The sequence below is a fragment of the Odontesthes bonariensis genome, chromosome 14, assembly GCF_027942865.1.
Source record: "Odontesthes bonariensis isolate fOdoBon6 chromosome 14, fOdoBon6.hap1, whole genome shotgun sequence".
In the NCBI taxonomy this organism is placed as follows: Eukaryota; Metazoa; Chordata; class Actinopteri; order Atheriniformes; family Atherinopsidae; genus Odontesthes; species Odontesthes bonariensis.
In genome coordinates, this window is record NC_134519.1 from 22,846,663 (window position 1) to 22,873,752 (window position 27,090).

Consider the following 27,090-nt stretch of genomic DNA (forward strand, 5'->3'; position numbering starts at 1 on the left):
TGTGGCGTTACTATATGAGCAATCACAGCAGATGCTTATTCATCATACCGGGAGGCAACAGTATCAGCATCAGGTGCTTTTAGGGAGTGTGATGGAAAGAGGTGACGCATCGCTTTGGGGGAAAACGCGGAGGAGTGACGTGCACCTCCAGCCGGGTGCCAGTATTCCCTCGGTACAGCGGAGCGGCAAAGGGGAGCGGCGCGCGGTGCGGCAGCGGCAGGGGCTTTTCCTCGTCCTCCTCCTCCTGCCCACGCATGAATGAGCAGAGTGGATATACTCACGGCAGCTGCAACAGTGTTAACGAGGAGAGGAAACAGCGGTTCTCCCCCTGCATTTAAACATTCTTAGAAACTCAAACAGCCCTGTAATGTTTGCTCGTACTAACAGTCACGACTCTAACAGCTCATATTTTTGCCCCTCTTTTACTGCCACAGACATATTTATCTCAGGTTAGACGGTGTATAAAACAAGCAGATAAACTGCTAAAAGTATCCCAGTGACAATATAGGCGAGCTGCATCTGCAAAGAGCTGCCTTGTGAAATGACTATTCAGCACAAACCCTCCGCTGCTCGGGCTGCACACACTTTTCCGCGGAGCTGACAGCCCGTAGGCTCTGTCAGACAACTGGTGCAGTTACACCGCGAGCAAGTGATACTTCAATAACATCCAACACAACGGCTGTCAGAGTAGCTTTCCTTCCTTACCTCCCACACACAGCAGGGACATCTCTAAAAGCGGCGTGAGCGGCGTGAGGGTCCCCGGGTGTCCTCTACTTGGTGGTTTGTTTGGTCAGTCCGTCGGTCTCTTCCTCACGAATACTCTACCTGACAAAAAGCGTTACTCTGAACAGTAACGGGAATTAAACAATCTCAGACGCGCTCGTCTCTTGCTCTGCAGGGCTGTTGCTCCTTTGACAGGACAGGACAGGACAGGACAGGACAGACACGAGTGAATTCCTCGCCCCCCCTCCCTGCTTCCTCCTCTGCATTGCCTCAGCTCTCCACCGCTGCTACTCCTGCGCGCACAGCCATCTTGTTTCAGCAGCATCCAGCAACCGCTCCGCGCGAGGACAACTCCCCCGTGCCGTGCCACGCCGCCCTGACGTCACGGTTGATGAGTAGCAGGCAGAAAAATCCTCGTGCCTCGAGCTGGCCTGCAGGGAGGGAAGTGAGACGGGATGGGGCTGAATTAATATCGTCCTGACTGGTGTAATGTACTCAATGAAAAATATGGTGACAAGGAATTTCATTCATTGTTTCAGGGCATTTTGACTAAAAAGGGGGGTCCAATGCCAAAATCTGGTCCTAATAGTTAATTCAGTGTCCACGATGTGTTAAACTAAATATCCTATCTTAAAATCATGCTAATCAATGTTGTATGAAAATGTGACATAGAAAACTACTCTTAACTAACACATCCTAATGGTACCTAAAGGGGTCATTACATAACAGTGCAACCCAAGGAAAATTAAATCTGAAGGGTCAATGAATTACATAACCTGAGGTCAATTTTAGGTTGGAAAAACATTTTACAAAAAATGTTAATCTTTTTGACTTATCAGAATAATCCTTATTGTCTCAAGCTGTGACCCTTTTTTCACGTACAGTGACCTCTCAAAATCATTTGATAGAATAATAAGAAAATACTGTATTGCCCACCAGATGAGGCAGATTTTTGGGTGGGACTCTTAATTGTGTGTGGTCACTGTCAGTGACTCACTGATGAAAATAAACGTGCAAAAAGAGTCAGATTAAACTTGTTTCACAACAGCACTATGTTGACTCTGTTTGTTGGTGGCGCGGAAAACATCAGCATGTCTCGGTGTCTGTTTTGCCAAGCTGATGAAGAAAGTGTGACACTTGATATGAAACAGAAAGTGAGATCTGCTGAGGAATGGGAGTTATCAAACGTGCTTCCCTCAAGAGCTGAGTTGTCAAAGGATGACAAGAAAGAAAGAAAGATGACGAGGTCATGAAGAGATTAAATACATGCAGTGATTTGGGACAAACTTGTTGTAAGCAGCATAGACTTTTATAACACACAATGAATATATTGAAATTCATCTCTGAAAACGTTGCCACACTGTGTGAAATATGAATAAAACAGAGAGCAGTGATTTACATGTTAATTGAGTTTTGTATGTTAAACTGAAAGACATGTGTCTCAGAAAATGTCACCTCTTCTCTTAGTCTGGAAACAGAGGGGACTACATCAGATTCTACATTCACAGGGCAAAATGTTTTCTTTTTCTTAATATGGGATTTCAGCTGCTCAATAGCTTAGGTCCTCCTTTGTCAACATTTCTATTTCTCAATACATTTCATTTTGTGGCAGGTATTGACTTCAGGCAGGACAGCTTTGTGATACATACAGAATGTGGCTTGGCAGTGTATTTCTGAAATAAGCAAAACCTTCCCCCGAGCATTGGTGCCTTCATTGAAATGCATGTCATGTACACTGATCATTGATACACCAATACATCATCACAGGTGCTGTTTTTTGTGAAGTGCAATCTACTTAAAACAAGCCGGATCCTCCTTTAACGAGAAGCCTTTTCATTTGTCACATCGCAGGACACTTTTCCAATTCACATTAGTCCATCTTAAATTAGCTCAGAACAACAGAAAGCTTTTTCTCTCCAATGTGAGGTTTTAAGTGTATTTTTGGATGCTGGAACAAACCAGATCAATTGACTCTGTGTTTCTAATGCAGAGCTTCCTGAAGACCACAGCTGTTCAGCATTGGTTTTTCGCTTGGTCCCTCGTGTACATAGTTCTCCAATATATTATATATTTATTATAATATAATATATTATATTATAATATAATATAATATATTATAGTAAAGTATTTCATCAAGCCCCCCCAACAATACCATTGTTTATAATTAGTCATTATTATTACTGGGAAAAAAGAATCATAAACACTTTTTCTTTCAGACAGTAAACATTCATATTGGAGCCCTATGGTCTAACAATATATCTAATTCCTCTAACCACCACTTTAAGGCTTTTTAAGTGTATTTTGTTATTGTTGTGACGGGGGAACTGCATTATGTTATTTCGTGTGACAGTGTCGTGTTGTGTGATTATTAATCATGTGAGTCTTGAATCTTGACATGAAGAAAACCTGTTTTCGGTAATGAGGGCAGATCGCAATACAGGTAACTAACGCCAGGGGGAAACGTCAAGCAGATATCACTATCTGGACTACTGGAAATACAAAAAGTGATAAAGTGTGTTGTTTACGCCTACGCCAAGTTCAAGATGGCCGCTGGAGACAACAGCGGCAGGCCTCCTTGCCTTAGTTTCTCCGGCCCGGGTCCTCTGGGAAACAGCCAGCCGAGCAACAGCGTTTTCTCTATGCCAGCATCGAACGGGGGAGCGGTCGGTGCCGCTGGGGGAGCACAGGGACCAGCCAGGCGTCCCAACCCGCAGCTGGGGCCTGGCGGGGGAGACTGCAACGGTGTTTCGAGCGGAGCTCCACCGACTGCGCAGAACAGGCTGCAGCAGCCCGCTGCGGCAGCTGGATCCATGGCCACCCCGGCTTCCAACATGGCAACCACCGCAGCGTCAAACGCTTCCCATGCGACTGCACCGACCACCACGGCTGCTGCGTCTGTGTTGGTGTACCGAGAGCCAGTGTACAACTGGCAGGCAACGAAGAGCACCGTAAAGGAACGGTTTGCGTTCCTGTTCAACAACGAGGTGCTCAGTGACGTTCATTTTCTGGTGGGCAAAGGAATGGGCGTTCAGAGAATACCTGCACACAGGTAAGATGACTAACTTCAATACGAGCGCTCTGACGTCAGCTTATTGATTGTGTGAACCGGAACGAGCTGACCCCCCACCTCCCCCCCGGCTCTTTGTTGCTGCGGTCTGTTGACATTGACAGGTTTGTTCTGGCTGTGGGGAGCGCAGTGTTCGATGCCATGTTTAACGGTGGGATGGCGACCACATCAACGGAGATCGAGCTTCCTGACGTGGAACCAGCTGCTTTTCTGGCCCTGCTAAAGTAAGTGTCATGTAACATAATTTGGCATTTCGTCAAAGGCGGTGTGGTATTTAAAGGCACCGCAAGGGGGTGTGGTATTTACCACTCACTGCACATACTCCACTAATTATATTTGAGTTCCATCCAAGAAGAAGCTGGTCAAACATGATCTTGTTTATACCGTATTCAGTAAAAAAAAAAAAAGTACAATTGTCACCTTTGAATTCTTCTGCAGGTTTCTGTACTCTGATGAAGTGCAGATCGGACCTGAGACAGTGATGACCACACTCTATACAGCTAAGAAGTACGCAGTTCCAGCCCTGGAGGCTCACTGTGTCGAGTTCCTCAAGAAGAACCTCAGAGCGGACAATGCTTTCATGTTGCTTACACAGGTCAGCCATCCTGATTTCACTGTTTTTTTTTGTTTGTTTTTTTTTCCCTTCATTTGACAGACATTTGTTTTCCGACACATTGCATTAACGAACATGCTGTAAGTGTCCACTCAATGAAAAACTACAAGGTCCTACAGGTTAATGCATTTTATTGTCATTTGGGTAGTTTCAACAGAATACTTCTGATGGGGTTTTCTAGCATTAAACTAAGCAACAGTACAAGATGAGTTGTTCGTTGGTTTAAGTATGTGTCAGTTTTTACCTCAGCTGTGCACTGAAAAAAACAAAAAACAATTCTGTGTTCTTTGTTTTAGGCGCGATTGTTTGATGAGCCACAGCTTGCCAGCCTCTGTTTAGAGAACATTGATAAGAACACTGGGGACGCTCTTGCTGCCGAGGGATTCACAGATATAGATTTGGGTAAAGTGTCCCTGTATATACTGTAACTATTGCTCCATGATGTAGTTAAGAAGTACAGTCTGACTGGCAATTGATAATTGAACTTTCCCTCCATCAGATACACTGGTGGCAGTGTTGGAGCGGGACACTCTCGGCGTGAGAGAAGTGCGTTTGTTTGGAGCATCCGTGCGTTGGGCTGAGGCCGAAGCTCACAGGCAGCAGCTGCAGCCCACGCCTGAGAACAAGCGTAAAGTCTTGGGGAAAGCTCTCACACTCATCCGCTTCCCTCTCATGACCATTGAGGAGTTTGCTGCAGGTAAAGTGGAACTCAGTAAAAGTGTCACTTTACTTTTTTTGTTGTTGTTGTTGTTGTTGTGTTTCCTGACATAAACACACGTTGGTATCCTGTGATTCAGAACTTGATCTGCGTCTTTGGGTCATCTCGTTTTTTCACTTCAGGCCCAGCCCAGTCGAATATTCTGACTGACAGAGAGGTGGTGAGCCTGTTCCTCCACTTCACTGTAAACCCAAAACCTCGCGTCGATTTCATCGACCGGCCTCGCTGCTGTCTCCGCGGGAAGGAGTGCAGCATCACACGTTTCGGTCAGGTGGAGAGCCGCTGGGGCTACAGTGGGACAAGCGACCGCATACGGTGAATTGATGGCAGAGCATTACGACACTGGCAACCCAATCTTTGTTCTTTTTCACATAAATAAGACTTACAGTTTAGTGTGATGACACCGCACAGAGATTGACAGTAGTCAATTAATATTTGGGCATAAATGAGGTGTATGTTGACAGAAAAATCAGTTTTGCTAAATCTCTTGAAATTTTAATAGTTTAATTTCAGGATAGAAATGCACCGATTGATTTTTAGTATACGCAAATTCCCACTTCCACCGAGCTTAAAATGTGCGATTTGAAGTTACTTTAGTAGTTCAAATTTTATTCATATCAGTTGTTTTTTTTCTGCTTCAGACAGCAGAGACAGAAGAGTTAGTGTAGAGTCTGTGTGCCTGCAGCTGGGGAGCCAAAGCTTGCTCACAGTTTGCCAAAAAGCATCACTTGATAAGTTAAATGAGGTGAACTGAGAGGAGCTGATGAGCCATTGTCGCCGCTGTGTGAGAGTGAGAGGGATGTTTATCCCACAAGTAAAGACTGTATTCATGTACACATTTATAAAAAGAGTTATATTGGCATCTTAAAATGGAAAATGAAATGCCTATCCATGTCGCCGAATGTGGGATCTTTGTTGGCAAAACGGTTGAAAATGAAGAAGCACTAAAAATATTCTTTATAATTTAAAATCAAGCACAGAGGTCACTAATAATGCGTTTCCAGGTGCAGCTACACCACATTGTTGATAGTATATTCGAGGCTATTCGTTTCAGTTTTTGCTGGGTTTCATTTAGTGTCTGATAGTTGTGGTTCTACCAAAGCCCCAGTATAGTGCATCATTCTTCAGGGCCGTGGCTCACTGGGACAGAGCCATTGTTGAAATGATTACGCACGCCTCCGAGTTTACTGCTGTGACACGCACAGCTGTATGATTTAAAGAGTCTTATTTTGTGACAACTACACAAGAAGTCTTTCCCATCCTTCCCTTCCTTCATCTGTTTCCGCTTTTCTTTTCTTCACAGGTTCTCTGTAAACAGAAGGATATTTGTGGTTGGATTTGGACTCTATGGCTCCATACACGGACCCACAGACTACCAAGTCAACATACAGGTACAGTCCACAGCTCCTTCCAGTGTGTACTTGTTGGGAATAGTTTTCCGTCTTGATGTGGTGCGTTTGTTTTTCATACCTTACGATCATTGTGGGTGTTTTTAGATAATTCACACAGACAGCAACACGGTGCTGGGACAGAATGACACAGGCTTCAGCTGTGATGGGTCAGCAAACACCTTCAGAGTCATGTTTAAAGAGCCAGTGGAGATTCTACCCAATGTCAACTACACTGCCTGTGCTACGCTTAAGGTCTGTGTAAAGTTGAAAGTAATCAATACGTGGAAAGAAATGGTGTATTTGTCATGTGTATTCATCTTCCTCTCTGCCTTACAGGGTCCAGACTCTCATTATGGGACTAAGGGAATGCGGAAGGTAACGCATGAGTCATCATCCTCGGGCACAAAGACCTGCTTCACCTTCTGCTACGCAGCAGGTAACAACAACGGCACTTCAGTAGAAGACGGACAGATTCCTGAGGTCATCTTCTACACATAGTCACCTCAGACATTGCAGCGATCTTCCATCAAATGTGACAACCTGACACAAGCGCAGGTCCACACCTCAGCAGTTGTACTGGGGACTAATCTGTCAGACTTCATACTAATCCCTCCACATGGTGAGCTACTGTTGGCCGAACAGGAGGACAAATAGCTGGACGGCAATGTGGGTCTCTACGTGGGGCGAAACCTGTCACTTTGTGTTGTAACGACGCCAGCCTCTGAAACGGACACGACTGAAACCAAATCCATGAGGGAGGGAACAGTCTCTCAGATTATTCACAGTATCTATCTATCTCACTGCTTTGGATTGACGGCATAAGGCGTGACACTGAATTCTACTTAAACTGTATGGTTCTCCTTCCTGTACTCCTCTAGCATTAGTGCGAAGGAGAGTCGCAACTGTATGAATGTACAGTTTCTCAGATTTGCCAAGACAAGATCTTCATCAGCATTTAGTGCAGACTAGAGTTTCATTCAGCTCCACATTAATTACAACTTTCATAGAGTAAAAGACCTCATAAGGTTTATAAAATCTTGGCAAATTTGAACCAAGCTTCATATTAATCTTAAGAGTATGATTACGTTGAGCTATTTTCCAGTTTCTACTTAACAGTACAATCTGTGATATCTCGTGTCCTTGCTTGGTAGTTGCCTATACCCAAGATACCTTGCACTTCTTTGCCTTGCATATGTTTATTTGGTTGCTCTATGGATGCACACTAAACTCTTCAAATATGATTCTTTTTAGCTTTGTTTTAAAAAAAAAAAAAAAAAAAAAAAAACAGTGTGTGGAAGAGATTTCCTCCTTGGTGCAAAGTTAAAGGGTTGTATATTAAAGTGGCATTTATTAACATATATGTAATGACTTAAGTATTGATTAAAAAGTGAAGAAAAAGTGTTGTGGTGATTGTTTTTTTTTTTTTTTTTTGGTTTGTTTGTTTGTTTGTTTTTCAGCTAAAATTCACAACTGCTTAAGTGCCGTTTCTGTCTGTGTAAAGCGTAGCTGTAGTTGAATCCAATGCAGCAGTCGAAATGTGGGAAACAAAGTTATTATGTCGAAAGGCAACAGAATTCACCTGCTAGCACCCTAAAGCAAAATTATTTTACAGGTGACGCAGTTTTCCTCGTTATTGAATAAAACAAAAATTCTGCTAGTTTTTTCTTTGTGGTCTCTGCTATTCTATGTACTTTGGTTTAAATATTAAGATATTAGATACAAATAGTATTTATATCTGTGCCCGAACTGAGTGAGAACACCCTGTCAGGCTACCACTGAGTCTGTGGGCTGTAACATCAGCGTCTTAGCTTCAATGCTACACATATGGTTTAAGGTTAAAATGAACTACAGTTTTTATGAAGTGCTTTTTAACAAGTTAACAAGCAAATGCATTGTAGTTATATAAGGTCTAAGGGATTGTGTTTATTTTCATGAAGTAACTTCCTGAAATGCCTGCTGCTAACTCAGACGGGATATATTGGTTTGACTGGTGAGCTTAGGCACTAATGCTTTAGTTTTGACAAACTAGTTGGAGCCAGACTATATTTTCTCTCATGGAGAAAAATGGGAATAATAATTTCCCAGTCAGAGTTTATGTTGGCTGCCTGTGAACATTCACCGCACAGCTTTGTCAGCGGTGCACACCTTATCTAACCCGTGGCCGTAGACAGAGTCAATGTGTTTAAAAAAAAAAAAACATATTTAAGAAGGAAGATTTTCAACAGGAGTTGATTTCTTTCTTTATTTCTTACATCCACTGAACAAAAGGCCAATCCAGTAAGCTTTACTTCTGTAACACTTTATTGTGAATTCCATAGTTACATCTGGCCATCATCCATTTTAATAAGCATTATTGCAGCAGTATCACAGTGCAGTGTACAGGCCCATCCTGGTAGATAAGGGGAAGGACAAGGGAAAGATGTGAAGGAATAGAAGAAATAAGGAATAACTGCTTGGATCCAATTGCTTCCCAAAACCCTCACCCTAGGCACTTGGTGTACGGTAGCTGTGAAATGAAAAAAAAAAAAGCATTACTGCTTCCTATTCCTTACAACTAAAGCTTTGTTTCTGCTCTGGACTCAAAAGTCAAAACAATGTGTGCCATGTATCTTGAAGCCTGTGCAAAGGTTTTAAAGTGCCCATGGGGTGGGGTTTGGTATTGATTTGGTATTTTGTAATCCGGGATCGATGTTTACAATTTGTCCAAGTAATTGTCAAGGGCTGGTATGCCCTCTTTCAGGCCTTTACGTTTCCTAATTTCAGCGACAACTAGGAAGGGTTTGCTAGTAGGGTCACTGGGGTCTCCCTGGAGAATCTGCCAGTGGTCAAATACACACTGAGGGAAGGCCTGGCCTCCAGTGTTACTGCGCAGGTCAGCTGTGAACCCTTAAAGAGACAAAAACAAATGAAAAGCTTAGTTTTAAATAATGAAAGTACATCCAGCAAGAAGGTGATGTCGGTGTGTTTACTGATGCATAGTAGGTGTGTTACACATGAGGGTTTTAAACTACCATCAGAAAGCTCTTAATACCATTTTCAGTATACATAAATGTTGAATACTGATGTATCTTCACATATACAAGATTCAATTTCCTCTTTAGATTTTGGTCGTAATCTCCCATTTAGCCAAACAATTTTTCAGTTCCGCTTTGAAAGACTGCAGAACAGACTAAAACTACTCACCGAAGGATTCGTTGACTGGCAGGAAGGCTTTCACCACAAACATGGGCGTTCCCATCACTTGGGATTCTTCAAACACATGCCCGCGTTTCCTGTTCAAGACGCCGTAGATCCCACCGACCACCTGCTCTGGGCACTGAGCAGAGGAAAGGCACAACAACAGACATGCATTGACGTGTTTTCTCATGACCAAGGACAACTCTGCAATTTTGCAAGCCTGTCCTGACAAGTCTGCAATAATTATTTCTCCTGACAATACCTGTCATCGAAACATATTTTCCTAATGCATCTTTATCATAACTCCAAAGTCATTATTCAGTGAGAAAGTAAATTAAATGGCTTATCTCAATGAGATTTTTTCCCCACGGACTGAAAGAGTGCTTAGAGGGAATAATTTAATGTCCACAATGAACAAATGATAACATAGCGCAGCTAATTTGAACAACCCAACTAACATCTGTTTTTCTAGATGTGGTTTTCCTAAATGATTGTAACAAAAACTGTTAGACATGTCCCAACTCAAAAAGATGTTATTTTAGCTCCTGTATTACAACTCCGGGCTTTGTGATTAGTTTTGAAGGTAATATCCCTCCATAGACTAACCTGTATCTCCACAAGGTAAACTGGCTCCATGAGTCGTGGCTGAGCAGTTAGCTGACAGGCGTAAATGACCCTACGAGCTGTGGGAATAATCTGCCCACCACCACGGTGAATAGCATCTGCATGCAGTGTCACATCATGGATGTCGAAGCGTATCGCGCGCATGTTTTCCTCACACAATGCGCCCTGCAGGTCGGGGACAGAGATCACTTTTAAGAATATGTCAGTGCATGTAAAGTGTTCTTTACATCATCAAAAATATCATACATTATTATTATTATCATTATTATATACTGATAATTTGAAAGTCTAAATGAATTCACCACCCACCTCTTTAGATGCCCACTGGAAACCAGCCACCACACTGTCCTTGATTTCATTGAGGTACTGAACCCCTTTTGTCACATCTATCACCATGTTGGGCCCAGTTCCATCTGGACCGAAGCACCAGATCTTCCTGGCTTCTGTCACCTCCCACTCATACTTGTCAGCGAGGTAACGGGCACGAGTCTTGAGCTCCTGCCGGTTGCTGACGTCCCCCTTCTCAACATCTTCAGCCAGGCCGTCTGGGAAAGGACGAGCCTTCATGAACAGACGATTGTGCTTGTTGGGGGACTTGGAAAGACACATCTGGTCTGACTCCTCTGACACTGTCTCTCTGTAAGACACCACTGGGTCTGATTTCTAGAGGGAGGACGAGAAAAGAGTCAGGCATGAGTGTATATGTGCATTTTTAGGTTTCAACTCAGAGTTATTTTACTCTGAAACTTACAGACATGTTATGTTCAATCATTAGTTCAGAATTTTATTTTGGGGTTTTGTTAGAACGCAAGTTGTTTTTCTGTTTTTGCTTATTGCTGAAACACCTGTTGTAACCCTTTGAAACCCTCTGTTTCAGCTCCCGTCACTTTGAAACCCCGTTCCTGAGGCAAGATCAGCTGTAAACGGTGATGTTACTTGCCAAAAAGTGGGTATGTGTGTGTGAGAGAGGCCACTGTCCTTTATTTAAGGAGTGCCAAACCAGCCAATAGGCAGGCATTATGCAGAAATATTTCATGGTGATGTAGACGAGTAACAGAAAAAAAAAGAACTACAAATGAAGTGTTTCAGCCAGCTGAAAAGTGTCTTCTCTCAGTGAGAATAACTGTCTTTGGTGTTGACTTTAGGTTTTGTACTCGAAGGCTCGTGTCCCCTTTAAGACCCCCTTTTTCCTAGCAATACTAGCAACACTGGCATCACTATGAAAGCTCTCATTCCTTCTGTCTACCTTCAGTGGAATGCAGGCATGGTCCTCCTCCAGGTCCTTGAGGCAGATCTCCAGGTGCAGCTCTCCGGCTCCAGCGATGATGTGTTCCCCTGACTCCTCGATGATGCACTGCACCATGGGGTCTGACTTGGCCAGGCGTTTCAGGCCCTCCACCAGCTTGGGCAAGTCAGCAGGATTTTTGGCCTCCACGGCGACTCTGACCACAGGGCTGACACTGAACTTCATCACTCTCATGTTGTGGGACTGCAGAGGAAATCACTTGATTATTTTTGGGTTGCTGTAATAGGGATCCGACAACAAGTCAACTCTTAGTGCAAATGGTAAACTTTTTGTCACACAGACACACTTTCTGCCTGCCCTATACAGAAGAACGGACATTAATACCACTTACTTGTTCAAAAGTGGTAATGGTCCCTGTCTTAATCAGGAACTGGTCCACTCCAACAAGACCCACTATGTTGCCACATGGGACATCTTCAATAGGCTCCACATACCGACCCATCATCAGAATAGTCCTGCATGGATATGGCGATGAAACGTTTGCAGCAAATACACGAAAAGGAAACAAAATCAAGCATATATTCAGTGGTTATTTTGTCTGTTATAATCTATGTAAGGCCTCTATACAGTTTGTGAACAAACAAGCTCACCTCTGGATGGGTTTTATGTAGAGGTCCTCCTTCTTTCCAGGGGTGAAGTTTGGACCCATGATGCGCACCTTCTGGCCTGTGGACACACAGCCGGAAAACACACGGCCAAAGGCGTAGAAACGGCCCTTGTCGGTGGTTGGGACCATCTTGGAAATATACATCATCAAAGGAGCCTTGGGGTCACAGTTCTTAATACCTGAGAAGAAAGTTGAGACAATAGACTTTGAATCTAGTAACGTCAATGAAACCCATGAATGTTTTCTGAAGAAATATAGTGATTATTGAAAAGACTCTTATTGTACGATGTCCTTGAGGTTATTTGTTTTTTCTACTGACCCATGGCAGCTTCATCGTCTCCCGGGCCTTCGTACAGCAGCTCACAGCGGTATTTCTGTGCAGTGACAGGGGAGGGCAGGTGAATGGTGATCATCTGGAGCAAGGCCTCCCCGGCAGGTAGCCAGCGACGCATCACAGCCTTTAGCAGGGGCTTTCCCTCCTTCTCCTTGTCCTCGGTGTCCAGTTTGACATCCAGCTTTTCAATCAGTTTGGCTGTCTCTTCTTTTTTGAAATTCATGATGGCATCAAATACCTGTGTGAGAAATTATTATAAAAAAGCAAACAATAAGCATTTCTTTATATTTGTACCTTAGAAATTATTACGGCGACAAAAAAAGTGTGTGTTGCAGAGAAATCTATGGTGCTCGTGAATATTGGTAGACACATTCCAACATATATGAAGACATACAAGAACATTATTTAGCAGTTGCATAAACACTCGTTATACTGGTGATTTATTGCATTATGTGTTCACCTTAAAGATAGGATCCAAAACAAGCTGGGAGAAGGTTCGAGGTAATTTCTGACCGTCAGGACCAGTGGCAGTCTTACTGAATTTGCCAGCACTTGGATCGAAATATCTGAAAAAAAGCAGAGCAATAATTACACAGCACTGCAATATTTAAATATCTGTCAGTTTACGTGTTGATTGTTTTGATCAAATGATATGTGCTAAATGTTAAAAGGAGCACATAGAGATTTCTCTTTATCTGTGTTTATTTATATTTTATTCATTTCAACTTCATAATGTGCAATATTATTTATACTAGGTCACTTTACTTTTTAGTACTTGCTTTTTCTCTTTTTTTTTTAAAATTTCTTGTTCATGTCTGTTGTTACATTTCTTGCTGTGTTGCTGCTGTGGCAAGTGAATGTCCCTGTTGTGGGATGAATAAAGTATAATCTAATCTAATCTAATCTAATTCAGAATTCAAATTGGGAAACTACTTGAATAGATTTACATGCTTTCCTGCTAAAAACACCTTATTTTTCAAATACTCTACAATGCTGGGTCACTTTTAGACTCAAACAGTCCATTTTAAACCTTGTTACTTTAAGTTCTGCCCTCCTGGAAGACTCAGTGTTTTCTGGCTGCCCCACAAAACCGACCAAAAATGGTGGAGTGTATTGCAGCTGTTTATTCTTTGTTTGAGGTGTTTCTGTACCAGCCCCTAGGCAGGCATTATGCAAATGTGTTTAATGATGTAGATAATGTAATGTTGATAACTTAATGAAAAGAAAAAACATGGACCGCCAACGAGGCGTTTCAGGTCATTTTGGAGCAGTGTCTTCTGTGTGAGAGAATAAAGGGCCATCCACAACAGGAGCAATAATTATAATGATAACAATGTCAGTGTCCACACAGCAGAGAGACAATGTCGTGTACACAGTGACGCCACGCTCACTGCACTATCCAGCTATCCCCGAGCCCGAAGGGGGCTTTTGATGACCTGCTATACTGAGCAAAGAAAGAAAAAGAAAACCATATGGGTGTCGGTTCCTGAGATTTTATACCAATCCACTACATTAATATGAGGGCAGTCATCTGTTGAGGACAATTAGTCATACATTTGTATGAGTCAGCATGACTTTGATGATATCTTGACCATTGTCATAGAATGCTCACCTCTCTCCCCACAGCTTCTTCATCATGTCCTCGACTTTCTTACACCTCTCTGCTGGTCCCATCTGAGCAACTCCTTTAGCAGTGAACTTAGCCACGTACATCTCAGCAAACTGCTTCAAGGTGAAAGCCCAGCCGTGGAGGCCAGAGCCAAAGCCAACTGTGCCGATGACAGGGTCAATCTGAGGAAAAGAAATACAGTGTTCTCATACAGGAAACACTGTATCAACTGTACTGTGACTTTTCTCTGCCATTTTAGTGCATAAGTGTGTTTTTATGGTGATTGTGAATGTGCTTCACCATGATGTTGCCCATGGGTCCGCTCTCATCTTCTCCATAGGTGGAGATTATGACGTTGACGTTCTCAACAATACGCTGAAATGTCTGGAAAAGCTCATCAGGCTCCAGCTGCAGCTCAAGCAGGGCCCGGTCCATCTTGTTCATCATCAGCACCGGCTTTATGCGCTCAGCGATGGCCTGCCGCAGCACGGTCTCAGTCTGCACACACACACCTGTCGGAGGCAAAGGGCAGGTGAGCCTCTGTGAAAGCTTTAGAAGAGTCAAGGAGTTCAAAAATGCTCGACTTACCCGAGACACAGTCCACCACCACCAGGGCTCCATCAGTTACTCTGAGGGCAGCCGTGACCTCAGAGGAGAAGTCCACGTGACCGGGAGAATCAATCAGGTTGATGAGGAAGCCGCTTCCGTCTATACTCTGCTTGATGAAGGCCAAGTCATTCTCTCCAAGCTCATAATACATGGAAATGGCCCTGAAAAACAGAAGGAGAGAACAGTAAAGAGATGTGTTCATTGTATGTTTACCTCTACTGCTTCAATTCAAAAGAAAAAAATAATTGATACACCTACCTATTTACTATAATGAGACTGACTATCCTTTGATTCAATGAGACATACACGCTGACTAGAGACTTTGCATTTAATTTACTGAAAAATTACAGTAAATGCTGATGGTTTTAGTGCAATCGGCACGTTTTAGGTTGACATCCCTGAAATAGGACAAGGAACAAAGGGCCACAGGCAACACGCACTTTGCATCAATAATAATAATAAAAAAACACTATTACATTTTTAGTTTGGAGAAAAATATGGCAGCAAAGTTTGTAATTAACCTCTGATATGATTTTTATTGAAAATTTGTAAGTTTATTCAAATGCTGAGGAATAAAAGGTTTCAACGGAGAAATTTAAGTTTTTGCCCAAACCCCTCGGGTTTTAAAGGGCAATTTTCAACTGAACCTCGAGTCAATTGCTTAAAATAAAGCTAGTCAGACTGCCAACAAACATGTAGCTTATTCAGCCCCCTTACAAAGTTGTTGCTGATGAGGTTTTTTTTTGTTTGTTTAATGATTATAATTCTAATAAAAACCAGTAAGCAAAACCAACACTTTGGTTATAGCATCTTCCAAATGAATAAAAACCGAGAGCGGCCACTTCTTTCCAGTTCTTTCATTATTTTCCTTTTAAAAAGCCTATATGCTAATTGAAATGAATGTTTTGTAATTCTCCCAACTAATTAGGTTAATTGGCCACAGGTGAGAGACACGGTTGGGTATCAAAGAGCATCCCAGTGAGGGTTCGTAGATCACAAGTACAGATGTGAGTAGGGGTAGACCTTTGAAAAACTGCACTGGTATCAGTTCAACAATTAGGGAGAACACTTTCTCAACTTAGAAATAATTAACGCATTTCATCATCAACGATATGTAACAAGATTGTGAGATTCAGAGGATCCAGTCCATTTCTGCATGTGAGGGGCTAAAAAACACACATACTGGATAATCCTAAATTAGTCGGGAAGATTTAAAAAAAGACAGAAAATTTACTGTATGAGCTCAAGAACACCTCTGAAAACTATTGTCGGGGAATACGGTTCATCACTTTATCCCCAAATGCAAAAAAAGACTCCATCGTGCAATGGAAATGCCAGCTGTTCTATGTTCAGTCAAAATCTGAAATTGGATCCAGAGGTCATAGACACGGCAGACTTAAGGCAGAAGAAGAGACGGACAAGAGAGACGATCTGGCTTCTTATTGGCACACAGTTGATTGATGGGGGGCGTTAGTGCACACGGCAAGGGCAACTTTCAAGTCTGCGAAAGCTGGGTTTTCAGCAAACATCCTGCTAGGTGATGCCATTTTCTGGGGAGGCCCTGCTTATCTCAGCAAGACGATGCCCATTCTGCACTTTGTTACAGCAGCAGGGCTCTGTAGTGAAAGAGTCTGGGCGCTAAACTGTCCAGGCCTGTCATGATGCAATATGAGCAAAATAAATAAAAAAAATACATCAAACAACAGTTGAGCAGTTAAACCAGAGTGGGAAAATCCTTCACTTTAAAAACTACAAAAGGGGCCTTCTTGGTTCCCAAAATACCTACAGTGCCATTAAAAGAAAACACGGTGCAACACAGTGGTGAACACCTCTCTCTGCCAACTGTTGTGAAATGTGTTGCTGATGTTAAAAATTTAAATGTTCATACCTGAAAAAGGGAAACATTCTGTAATAACAGCAGAAATGTTTCTTATGTTTGTGGTGTAACACCGTGACTTAATTCAGCTGCTGTTTTGAGGGGAGGGGTTTAATAAGCTGAGCAACATAATAGCTGTGTCTGGACTCCACCCTGTTCTGTGAACCACATACGTTGATTTTATGGTGATGCAGCGCTCCTGCTCGTCTTTGCGCGTGTCCGTGAAGCGGGTCTCCCCGGCTCGGGACGAGGCAATGATCCCCGCCTTGGACACCAGTGAGTCAGTCAGCGTGGACTTGCCATGATCTACGTGGGCGATCACGGACATGTTTCTGATGTTGGACTTTTTGTCCATGATGGCACGGATCTGGTCCACAGTGAAGTTCACCTGTGGGGGAGAGGGCACATTCATCCATTACCAACCGGCAGCAGAGGGTTCAGTTTGTTAATCACGCGTGTCTATTTATGTCCACAAGCAGATCTGCGCACCCGCCCCGAGCGGAGTTATAAAAAGAAAGACATGCTTGAAACTGAATCTAGGTGGAAGGAGGGTGGGCGCAGCGTAAAGACTTTACCTTATGGTCCAAGCAACAGATAGGGAATTTAATGAGTCACCATTCGCATGCTGCAGCTGAATGGAACGATCTACCGCGCGTCACAGAGTCTCTTGAACTGAGACCTTAAGCTAAAATCTTCTTATTAGAATAAAGGGAAATATACATTGAATGAGAAACAGTAGAAGATGTCAGACAGAAATATGAGATTAATGTTCCAACACATGGCCTTCCGACAACAGACCACTCGAACTATTTAATTAATGTGTAATATCTAAAATATGGGGAGGGGCAATTTTCTAAGACCAAAAAGTAAGATAAAGGTCGGACCGTTTGGTGGAGGCTGTCTGATACTGCGGTAAAATGAAGCCCACAGGGCATATATACCTACAGTATATACCCTGTGGGCTTTATTTTACTTTGAAATAATATAAATATTAATAATGTTATTCTATGTTATTCCGACACGAGGATTCCTTAAATATCAAAAACTGCATATCGAGAATTCCCCGACACAGCCAAACCCTCCTATATGTTTAAATTCGTTGATAAACAAAAATGAATTACAGTGACGTATTGCTGTGGGCCTACACGTAATTTTATATCCATTCGCCTCTAACGTTGAATAGAGTGACGCAACATCCCGTATCTTACATATGTCCACAATTTTGGCAAGACATGACTTAGATCCATCATATTCGAGCCACACATGTGTGTACCAAGTGTGTTCCTTCTCTCGGCAAATGAGCGTGATATTTCTGCATTGAGGCTCCGGCAGCTTGATATTAAAGGCTTTGCCGTGTACGTCACAGCGAAGCATAGCGGGCCGTGCAGTAAAAGCCACGGCCCAGCTTTATCAGTTGGCTACTGCGTATGTTATCACGGACCGCAAACAGAGCCCCTCTTTGGTCACATAACACCACCAGACAGCGGCATCCATTCCCCCACACCTGACACGCTTCATCCAGGGCAGCTTGTTGCACTGACACGGTAACGGCGAAGGTTTATTGAGCGCTTTTAGACCGTTTTTTAACTTCCACAAACGCATGAAATACACAATCGTCAGCGGACCCCAGCCCATTTTTCACTCACCATGTTGTCTGTAGGTCGTGGGTCTTTCTCTGTGACGGCTTATGGCTGTACACACTGCCTATGAGAACAGGCAGTCCCGATGGTGACAGGAGAGACGTTGTTGCTGCTGCCGCGGCTGCCGTGGAAAGGCAGAACTCTGGTAGTTTACCAACAGAGGGCGCTGCCGCTCGTATCAGGTTTCCGTGGGTGTGTGCCAGCTTCTACTGTGCCCCAGGGCTGAGGCTCTGAGTTACAGAGACCAAAAGAACTCAAGGGAGAACAAAAAATCACTTAAACATCATATATGATTAATTAACCCCCACCATCTCACCGTAGAGTCAAACTAGAGTCCAAGATAGCGGCTTCTGGTATTCTACAATGCTAGAATCTTTTTTTGCTGGACTAGTATGGCTGGTTTTATTCTTACTGGTTCAACCTGTTACCACATATGCAGGATGTAAAACCGAATCAGGAAGATGTTATTTGATCAAAATGGCCTTTTATCAATTACAAGAACAGATGAGGAAAAATCTGAGGAAATGTTAGATGTAATGGTCATTTGTTTTACTGTTCACCTTGAATTTATGCATTTCTAATGCATCAAATTTGCTAAATGAAAATGAACAGTTAATTTGACCTTTTTTCCTATATTCATTAAAAAAAAAAAATCCTCCTAAAAAAAAAACGTAAAGCCCCTACTTTAGCTCAACAACAGCTCCAACACTATACCGGAGTGTTATACCGGAGGTAGTACCTTTCAGGCAGGGAGGGAGGTCAGGATTCAAATTCCAGTCACCCACATGAAGGGCAGCAATCTTACCATTACACTTTCCAGTCTACTACATGCATAGATATAGTGGATATAAGTAAACAAAGTAGGTATTTTAACACTGAATTTGTAAAGCATGGATCAGAACTTGAAAAACCTTTAGCATAAAGTGTTGCATGCTATATAGTATACAGAAGTAACAGTTCTGAAACAATTTTTCTTTTGCAATATGTTTCTCTTTTACTTTTCGATACTTGCCATGAGCAAAAGATAATGAGACTCTGTTCTGAGAAATTTCATATTCATGTTTGGATGCAGAAAAAAACTAACTTTATTCAGCAGTTTACCTTTAGGTATTTTTCTTCAGTCAGATTTATCTCAGCTTGTTTCGTCCAGTTAAGTCATACTTAAAGGACTGACACAGCAAAAAAACAGTGCATTGAAGGGACAATTTATACAGCCAGAAGAAGGTATTAACATTTTCTTTTTTTTTAAAATCCATTTATTTTGTAGATAAGGATAACCTATAGCACACACTTTCATCTGTTAAGATTAGAAAATCCACTTTGAAGATGCCCAGAGTTGCATATTAGCCCAAAGGGCTGTTGGGTATACAGACATATAACTCAGTCTCTTTGGCTGGTCGGTATAAATCTTCAATGACCTTAAGTGAGTCTTGTTTTTTTTTTTGAGAGGTGAAAAAGGATAGACAAACTACTTTACATCTAGTATATATGCATCCTTTAAATGTTTCATAACAAAAAACTACACGGTCGTGAAAAGAAGTGGAATCATAGAAAACAAACATAATTCGATGACTTTAGATGAAATAACTGAAGGATGATTCGATGTGCAGGGTGTTATTCTGCGTTGAAAATATTGGCCCTTCATAACAACCAAAACACTGGAGAACAGCATCACTAAACAGTCATATGTCACTCTGTTCCCTCAGTTATTGACTTGGGTTTTATTCACCAAATATTCAGTATTTAACGGCAGTCTTTCAGGAGCCTTATCATAGACAAAAAACATGTCTAGTTTTTTATTTGAGCGGAAGCCCCGCAAGCATGAGGGAGGGAGTGTGGAGTGAGTCATCAGTGTGAATTGTAGACAAAGAGACAAATATTTTGAACATTAAACGTGGCCTTTTATGTTTGGGCATATGAGCTCACATTTGAAATTACATTTCAATTGGATGGACATGCCTCACCACCATTGTCTTTTTTTCCCAAGCATTTGCCTTTCCTCAATTTCAACGTAGTCTTGCAAATTGAAAATATACAGCAGCTGGGGAAAATGCAGCAGTGAATAATGAATATTATAACTGACACATTTTGGTCGACAAACAATTGTTTCAATGCTTTCAGCTGGCTATATGACTGATTTTTTTTATTATTTTTGTTGCCTCCTTCATATTATCATATTTTTATGCTTTAATTCTTTTCAAATATTAAAGGAAAGCAGACGTACACGCAGTTGATAAACAGAATAATGTAACTTTGGTAAACCATTACCATTGCTGGGTTCCATGTTGGGTTTACTGGGGAGCGTTAGCAGCCTTTGTTCCTTTTGTTTAATTTTGCCCTGTGAGGCTGCCTCAGGATGTAGAAGCAGACCTCCACCAGCTGAGGGCAGAGCAGCACAAAACATCTCAGGGAGGTTCTGTTCATGCATTCACTCATTCATTTTTTCAAATCTGCTTGATCTCAGTCAGAGTCCGGGAAAGGTGAGATGTAGGGTACACCCAGGACAGGTCACGAGTCCACCGCAGGGCTCAGGGAAGTTTCCAGAATCTCAGGTGGGGCGCTGAAATTACAGCTGGAAGAAGAAAGGAAGTGCTTTTTTTTAGTGAAAGAAACCCCTTTAGTGAAAGAAACACCTCTCTATGTTTGGCTCTTTATTTGTCTCAATGTATTTAAAATGAAGATACAACGACTAAATGAGCAAAACTAACACATCATAGCTTGGTAATTTCAGATTGAATAGAACAAAGTTATTCATAATAACTGATTTATAAGTACCGCAGCCCTGAATTCGATTATATGGCTGTAGAAAATGGATTGATGGATGATTTTTAAGGCACTGATATAGTTTAACCATTAAAAACATTTCCCCAACTCTTTGAATGGTCAGTGAGAAATGGGACTGTTCAGCTAGGATAGGCAAACTACATTAGAATTCTAAAATGAAAAATAAAGGACTGTGAAACGTCTACTAATATCTACAACCTTTATTGCAAAAGGACAGATAAGAAATACAAGAGAAGTTAAATATTAGATTTTTAATGTTAACATTAATATTGGATCATATTAGAGATTCTGATGAGGACCAGTAACCAGTGTGGTTGTGTGAACCAGCCCAGCTGCTGTTCTTGTTTCACTCTGCTCTGCTTTATTAAGTGATGCCTTTTAGACTGTGGGTTCCTCTGTTCGCTCCCATTTTTTTCAGGCTTCCTGCTGCCACGTTTCAGCCATCCTGCTGGCTCGCACCTCCACCTGGCCAAATACTGACCTGTGCTTCTTAGATCCTCTCTTTAAGAATCTGCTAACTCTTCTTTTGGAGCATTCGACCATAGAAAGCAAAAGTTCATAGATCAAGAGCCACCAAAAAAATCCTTGGTGGGATGCCATGCTGGCACATCTAGAGACCATACTCACCTGTTGTGGCCAGACTTGGTCCATCTCATGCAGCCAAGCCTCCACCTTCTTGTTGGTCACTAATCAAGTAGGTCACCCTGTGTCTCCCATGTTGCTGTTAAACATCCACATTCTTCACTGGTTTTTGTGGGATGGGGGATGGCTGAGTACTGCAAAGTGTGAGGCATTACATGACAGTTACCTTACCTTTTGACAACATCCGGGGTCTGGACTTTGCCAGACTTTTGCCAAAAAGGTAGCTACCTTCCTGGCCCTCTCGTGATCCTCCAGTATCACTCAGTTCCCCATCAGGTTACAAGGTTCTTGCAAAGGATGCTTTGCAATATAAAGACTTATACTGAATGTGTCCTTCTCAGTCATGTCCTATAATTTATAAGATGTGTAAGGTCATGGGTAAAAATGTTATTTCAAAGTTAGACGGAGGTTCGGGCTTCATTCATCATTCAGTTGTACCCCTTTGCCTTTGTGCTGTAATTTGAAGCCTCAGGCTCTCTTCCTAACCTCCATCCTTCCATCTCTCTCACTGAATCTTAAAGTGTTTCGCTTAGAACAGACACAAGGACGTCCCCATAGAGTGAGATCCCTGCCTTAGCGTTCTTACAATTCAAAATGCGAAAGGACTCCATATTTCATAGCATCGATAAAAGATCGACTGACTGACCCGAGACTTTCTATCCTGGCTGCGCCTGTCTGTTTGAGCTGTTCTCTGCGCTGCTTTAGCCACCATTATGAAACTATTTCAGTAGAACTTCCCTCCTTTCTTATTAAGACTGGATAAAACTGTCTCAGATATGAGTGCGGACATTCTTCTTACTTGCTGTCAGGTTTTGTCATTTGAAAAAAAAAACCTTACCAGAGAGGATGGAGTCTGCCATTAGAAGTGTGCATTCTCTTTGGCTAAGTTTCCACTTAAAGAGATGCTGCATACTACATCATTTCAGCACGCAAAACCTTTAAATTCACGCAGGAAGGTCTTCATCTCATGTTTTTGATGTAGAAGAACGGTGGGCTGTTTACTGACACCTGCATGTGTGTTTGATCCCACTATCACATTTGCTATATGTGGGATTTAATAGGTTAACAAGTGCACAAAAATCCTTCAACCTACTTTTGTCCAGAAAAGATTTGCTTTCCCTCTCACTTGTGTGACACACTGGGAATTTTCCATTGATTTGGAATTGTTTTACACTCATACAAGTAGCGAGAAGCATCCAACATACACTTCATGGCTGGTGAAGTGAGCATGCTCATATCCTGTCAGTGTCTTGCCTGTGAATTTGAACTGACATAAGTTCTATCAGGGATCACAACAGTTTCTGTAACCTTTCTTCACCACTTTTCTCTTTCCTGAGAATAACTCAGCCAAGTATTGCTATTCAACACAAGTCCCCACCCTCCCGCCCATACTTCCTTACTGAGCAACGAGACAGTGTGAAACTTTGGATTATGAGATCCTATCTGTGTTTGGAGTTACAGTATCACTAAGATTTCAAAGTACATTTCATGATAATTGGTGAATCAGTTTGAAATGATGAACCCGATGCTCTTCTATCAAACTGAAACGGGTGCAACTTTTCTTGACACCCTTTTGATATGCATCTAATGGACATGCTAATATACAATTACATTATGTTGTTGTAAGCAGTAACACAGCAATTATTTTTACTGAACTGCAAACTATTCTTGGTATCCAAAGATATTCTCAAAATGCTCTGTTTAGATCATATCTGCATGTACTTTGAACCTCTCTAATCTCCAGTTAGAACAATAATAAAGATAGTAGAGCTCTGCTGCCTTGCAATTAGGCATATTACAGTGCTGATAATAGGCTCTCTGTCTGAGACTAAAGGACTCCTATTGGATTCACACTTTGGCCTCACTGCAAGTATTATTTCTTTTATGAAATTATTATAAATAAATCAGATCTGGCCCAGTTTAAATCTGTGAAACCATAACTCACTGGCTCCACGAGAATGAATCTGAATATCTTTAGACCTTTTTCTGACTTCAAATATATATATATTTATTTATATATACATACTGTATATATATGTTTGAATTAATAACCACTGAATTGTTGGGTTTTCTTTTTATATTCTTTAAAGATTCTGAAAAACTTATCAGATTTAAAAAATAATGTATCTTTTACACCAAATCTTCGAACCCAGCAAACCTACATCAGAGAATTAGATTTTTCACATTGTGCACATTTCACATTGTGTTTGACTCACGATCGGAAAAGATGAGGAACTGAACTCATCTTTTATGTATTTTACCTTTTGCATATTTAATGCAGAAAATCCCTTTATGGTCTCAGCAAAGCACCATGTAATGAAGCAGGCCTGGACCTTTGAGGTGTGACAGTTTTATTTGTGTTCTTCTTCCATGCCAAATTGGAAACTTTTGAAAGACTCAGTAAAAGTCACACAGCGCCTTGACGAAAAGTGAATTGCAAAGTTTTTGAAATTTTAAGAAAAGAAAGTACATCTGATTTCTGTCAACTGTGTGGCGTCTGATGAAAGTAAAATGTGCAAAAAAGGTGTAACAGCGGTTTATAGTTGAGGCAGTGATGGGAGGATTTTGTCGAAGATGTTATTTTCTTGAAATCAGCAGAAGGAACGAGGGGTTCAATAGCTCTTCCACTTGGAGAATCGCTTCTTGCTGTGATAACAGCCAGATATATCTTTGCAAGTGTGCATGTTCCTCTTTTGTTGAAAACACATTATGTAATAACACTTGCTTTATGGTGTGCACGCTTAGAAATAGCATGACACAGAGGCTCCTGATTATGGCAATAAAGATAAGACATATAGAGGCGCAGAAAAGTCCCTCCTGAGGAAAGCACGGTCATTGTTCCGTTTTCAGGACACATGGAAACTGAACGACAACAAGTGTGTCCCTGCTAGACAGCAACAATGTTTTGTGTTTTTTTTTTTTCCAAAAAGCCCACTGTCTCTGCACTTCTTGTTCATGACCGTAGGTCCCCCATTAAAACTCCAGTCATGATTCAGGAACAAGGTAATGATAATTTCAACTGCGGAACTGTGAAAGAACCTCTCCAGACTGCAGTCCTGCTTGGATGTTTTCAGCTGATTTTTGCTACACATTTACAGCAGTACACAAATGCGTCAGATCTAAACCAGCCACAATCACAAAGTGTCTCCCACAAAGGAGTTGTTTCGATTCCGGAGTGATTACCCACTACAAGTCGATATTGAACCTTCCCATTGCAAGTGAAAGAATAAGAAACTTCAAACCTCAGATCTTTAATTGTGGTATGTTTCTATCAGGATTTTTGCAACGCATTGCACCACAGGGCTACTTTACTTTTAAGATTTTGTTCAAAACAAGTATTCTCATGATTTTGTGTTTGTTTGCAATAATGTATTCGAGTTGTCCGCGGTGATGTGTGGGCTTCACCAAGGCTCAGTCCTTAGTCTTCCATTTAAATGCTTCTACCACCCCCGGCAAAAACAATGGAATAACCACATTTGGAGGGTGTTTGTTCAGCTTTTCTGTTTTGAGTAAAATGAATGTGTTTGATATAAACTTTCTGGATATGTAAAACACATTTAAATTGCCATTGCCATTTGCCATTTTTCTAATTTTAATACTTTTTTGTAGTTCCACTGGCTTTTATGACGGTTTGAACTCACTAATGAGGGCTTTACTAATAAAAAAATCACAACAATACTCTTTATTAAACAGGTTCCAACTTTCTTGTATAACAGATGAGAGACCAGATTGGCAGGATAGAGCCTTGTCATGGACAATTTTTTTAATTTACACCATAAATTTTCAGTTGGATTGAGATCCAGACTGTTTGCAGGCTATGTCATTGAATTTATATGTCTTTCCTGAGAAAAAAAATCGGAGAGCTCTTTGCTCAGTGGCAATACGCATTATTGTGCTGAAAAATGATCCCAATGTCACCAAACATTTTTTCCCACTGAATGAGTGAGAAAAGCGGAGAAATATTTCAAACGGCACCTGTGCATTTACTGCAGACATTAATGACAGTCACCTGTCCTGGTACTTTACCTGACATCAAAAGCACATCATCTGTTGTTGTGGAAATTTGTTCACCTCAGGCAGTCATATTTTTTTGTTTACTGGCTCTGCACCAAACCGAAGTGCAGGCACCATATTCTTTCGCAACGCAGATTGGTGGTTTATCACAATATTGCTTTAATCCAAACATCTACAGTCCGTGCTTGCTTCTCTTTGACCCACTATAACCTTGTATTTGTTTGTTTAGTGGTTAGTAATGATTTACTTTTGGCTTTCTGGATGGAAGTCCCATTTACTTCAGCCGGTTTCTTTCGGTTCAGTCACAAACACTGACTCTTGTTTCTAAAATATCTTCTTAATTTCTTTTGTTGTGCCTTTTCTATTTCAAGGCATAGACTTGATTTAAGTTTTCTGTCTTAATGCTTTGAACATTTTTTTTACTAAATAAAAAAGCGAAGTGAACATGCATGGTGATATCATGATTTTTGCCTGGGGTTGTCTTAAGTCACACGAACTGTGAAGAAGTGACAAAGGGCTTCGCAATAAATAAATGTGGACAGACACATTTATTTCAGGATTAGCCCTTTTATGCTCCATATTCTTTTTCTGATTCTCAGCGATGAGTAGAGAATGGAGCAAATGAAAAGCGTCTCTCCACTTTCTCGCCCTTGAAAGTAATAACAATTAGTCAGTTGATTAAATCTGTCCAACATGAAATGAATGTGAAAGCACACAGCGAGTAATTACTGTCATCAAACTTACATCAAAGGTCACTTAGACTACCTCTGACTAACTTTGACTAATTAATCCATTCTTTAAGTCTTCCTTCTGTGCCAATTGGCTCTCTCGGCTGTCAGCTAAACACAGGATTGGACAGTGATAAGCTGGGTTGGGGAAACGCTGTTGCATGATATGGCATTTCAACTTTGTCCCTTGAAACCTTCGGGCATTTCTCCTTCACACCACTGCCCCAGAGGAGCATATTGATATAACTGCGTTTCTTAACTGTGCTTTTAACTATAACTGTGTTTTTTTTCCTGTTGTTTCATTGAAATTTCATCAGCTGCTTCAATGTCAGAATAATGACGTTGACTACAGACAGGGTAAGATCACTGGATGTAACTATTGCTTTGTATGTAGTAATTGATTCAGTATGGGTGTGGTAAAAGAAAAGTGGCTCGTTTGAAAGTTGGTAAGAGTGGAAGTGACTGCATTGATTTGGGCATCAGGAAGTTATGTGAGAAACTGAGTGACTTAAATTTGCCCTCAACCAATGGAAGATATTTTTCCTTTTGCTTAGATTTAAGCTTAAAACTGGAAAGGAAACTGAGGAGCTTCTTCACTTTTATCACTCTGTTTCAGGTGAATGAAGGG

General features: G+C 41.5%; 3 protein-coding genes across 3 annotated transcripts in view; 1 reads left to right on the forward strand and 2 right to left on the reverse strand.

Annotated features, from left to right (window-relative positions):
• LOC142399141 (protein unc-13 homolog A) overlaps nt 1-1,066 on the reverse strand; it is a 31,516-nt gene extending 30,450 nt beyond the window's left edge. The window contains exon 1 of the mRNA XM_075483627.1: nt 706-1,066. Within this exon, the coding sequence (XP_075339742.1) occupies nt 706-727 (22 nt within the window). The 5' untranslated portion in view covers nt 728-1,066. The remainder of the gene's footprint in view (nt 1-705) is intronic.
• Nucleotides 1,067-3,236: 2,170 nt separating this feature from the next.
• LOC142399142 (BTB/POZ domain-containing protein 2-like) lies at nt 3,237-7,910 on the forward strand. The gene is made up of 9 exons (XM_075483628.1): nt 3,237-3,772; nt 3,895-4,014; nt 4,229-4,385; nt 4,700-4,805; nt 4,903-5,100; nt 5,244-5,436; nt 6,425-6,512; nt 6,618-6,764; nt 6,849-7,910. Exons 1-9 carry the CDS (start codon nt 3,267-3,269, stop codon nt 7,008-7,010), a joined length of 1,677 nt encoding a protein of 558 aa, XP_075339743.1. The 5' UTR covers nt 3,237-3,266; the 3' UTR covers nt 7,011-7,910.
• An 885-nt stretch (nt 7,911-8,795) lies between these two features.
• LOC142399143 (elongation factor 2b) lies at nt 8,796-18,437 on the reverse strand. The gene is made up of 14 exons (XM_075483629.1): nt 18,301-18,437; nt 16,828-17,042; nt 14,758-14,939; nt 14,470-14,681; nt 14,173-14,351; nt 13,021-13,126; nt 12,546-12,798; nt 12,210-12,405; nt 11,951-12,074; nt 11,560-11,802; nt 10,623-10,976; nt 10,296-10,478; nt 9,696-9,828; nt 8,796-9,398 (listed from the first exon to the last, which is right to left on the reverse strand). The coding sequence occupies exons 1-14, from the start codon at nt 18,301-18,303 to the stop codon at nt 9,205-9,207; spliced, it is 2,577 nt and encodes an 858-aa protein (XP_075339744.1). The 5' UTR covers nt 18,304-18,437; the 3' UTR covers nt 8,796-9,204.
• Between the last annotated feature and the right edge of the window lie 8,653 nt (nt 18,438-27,090).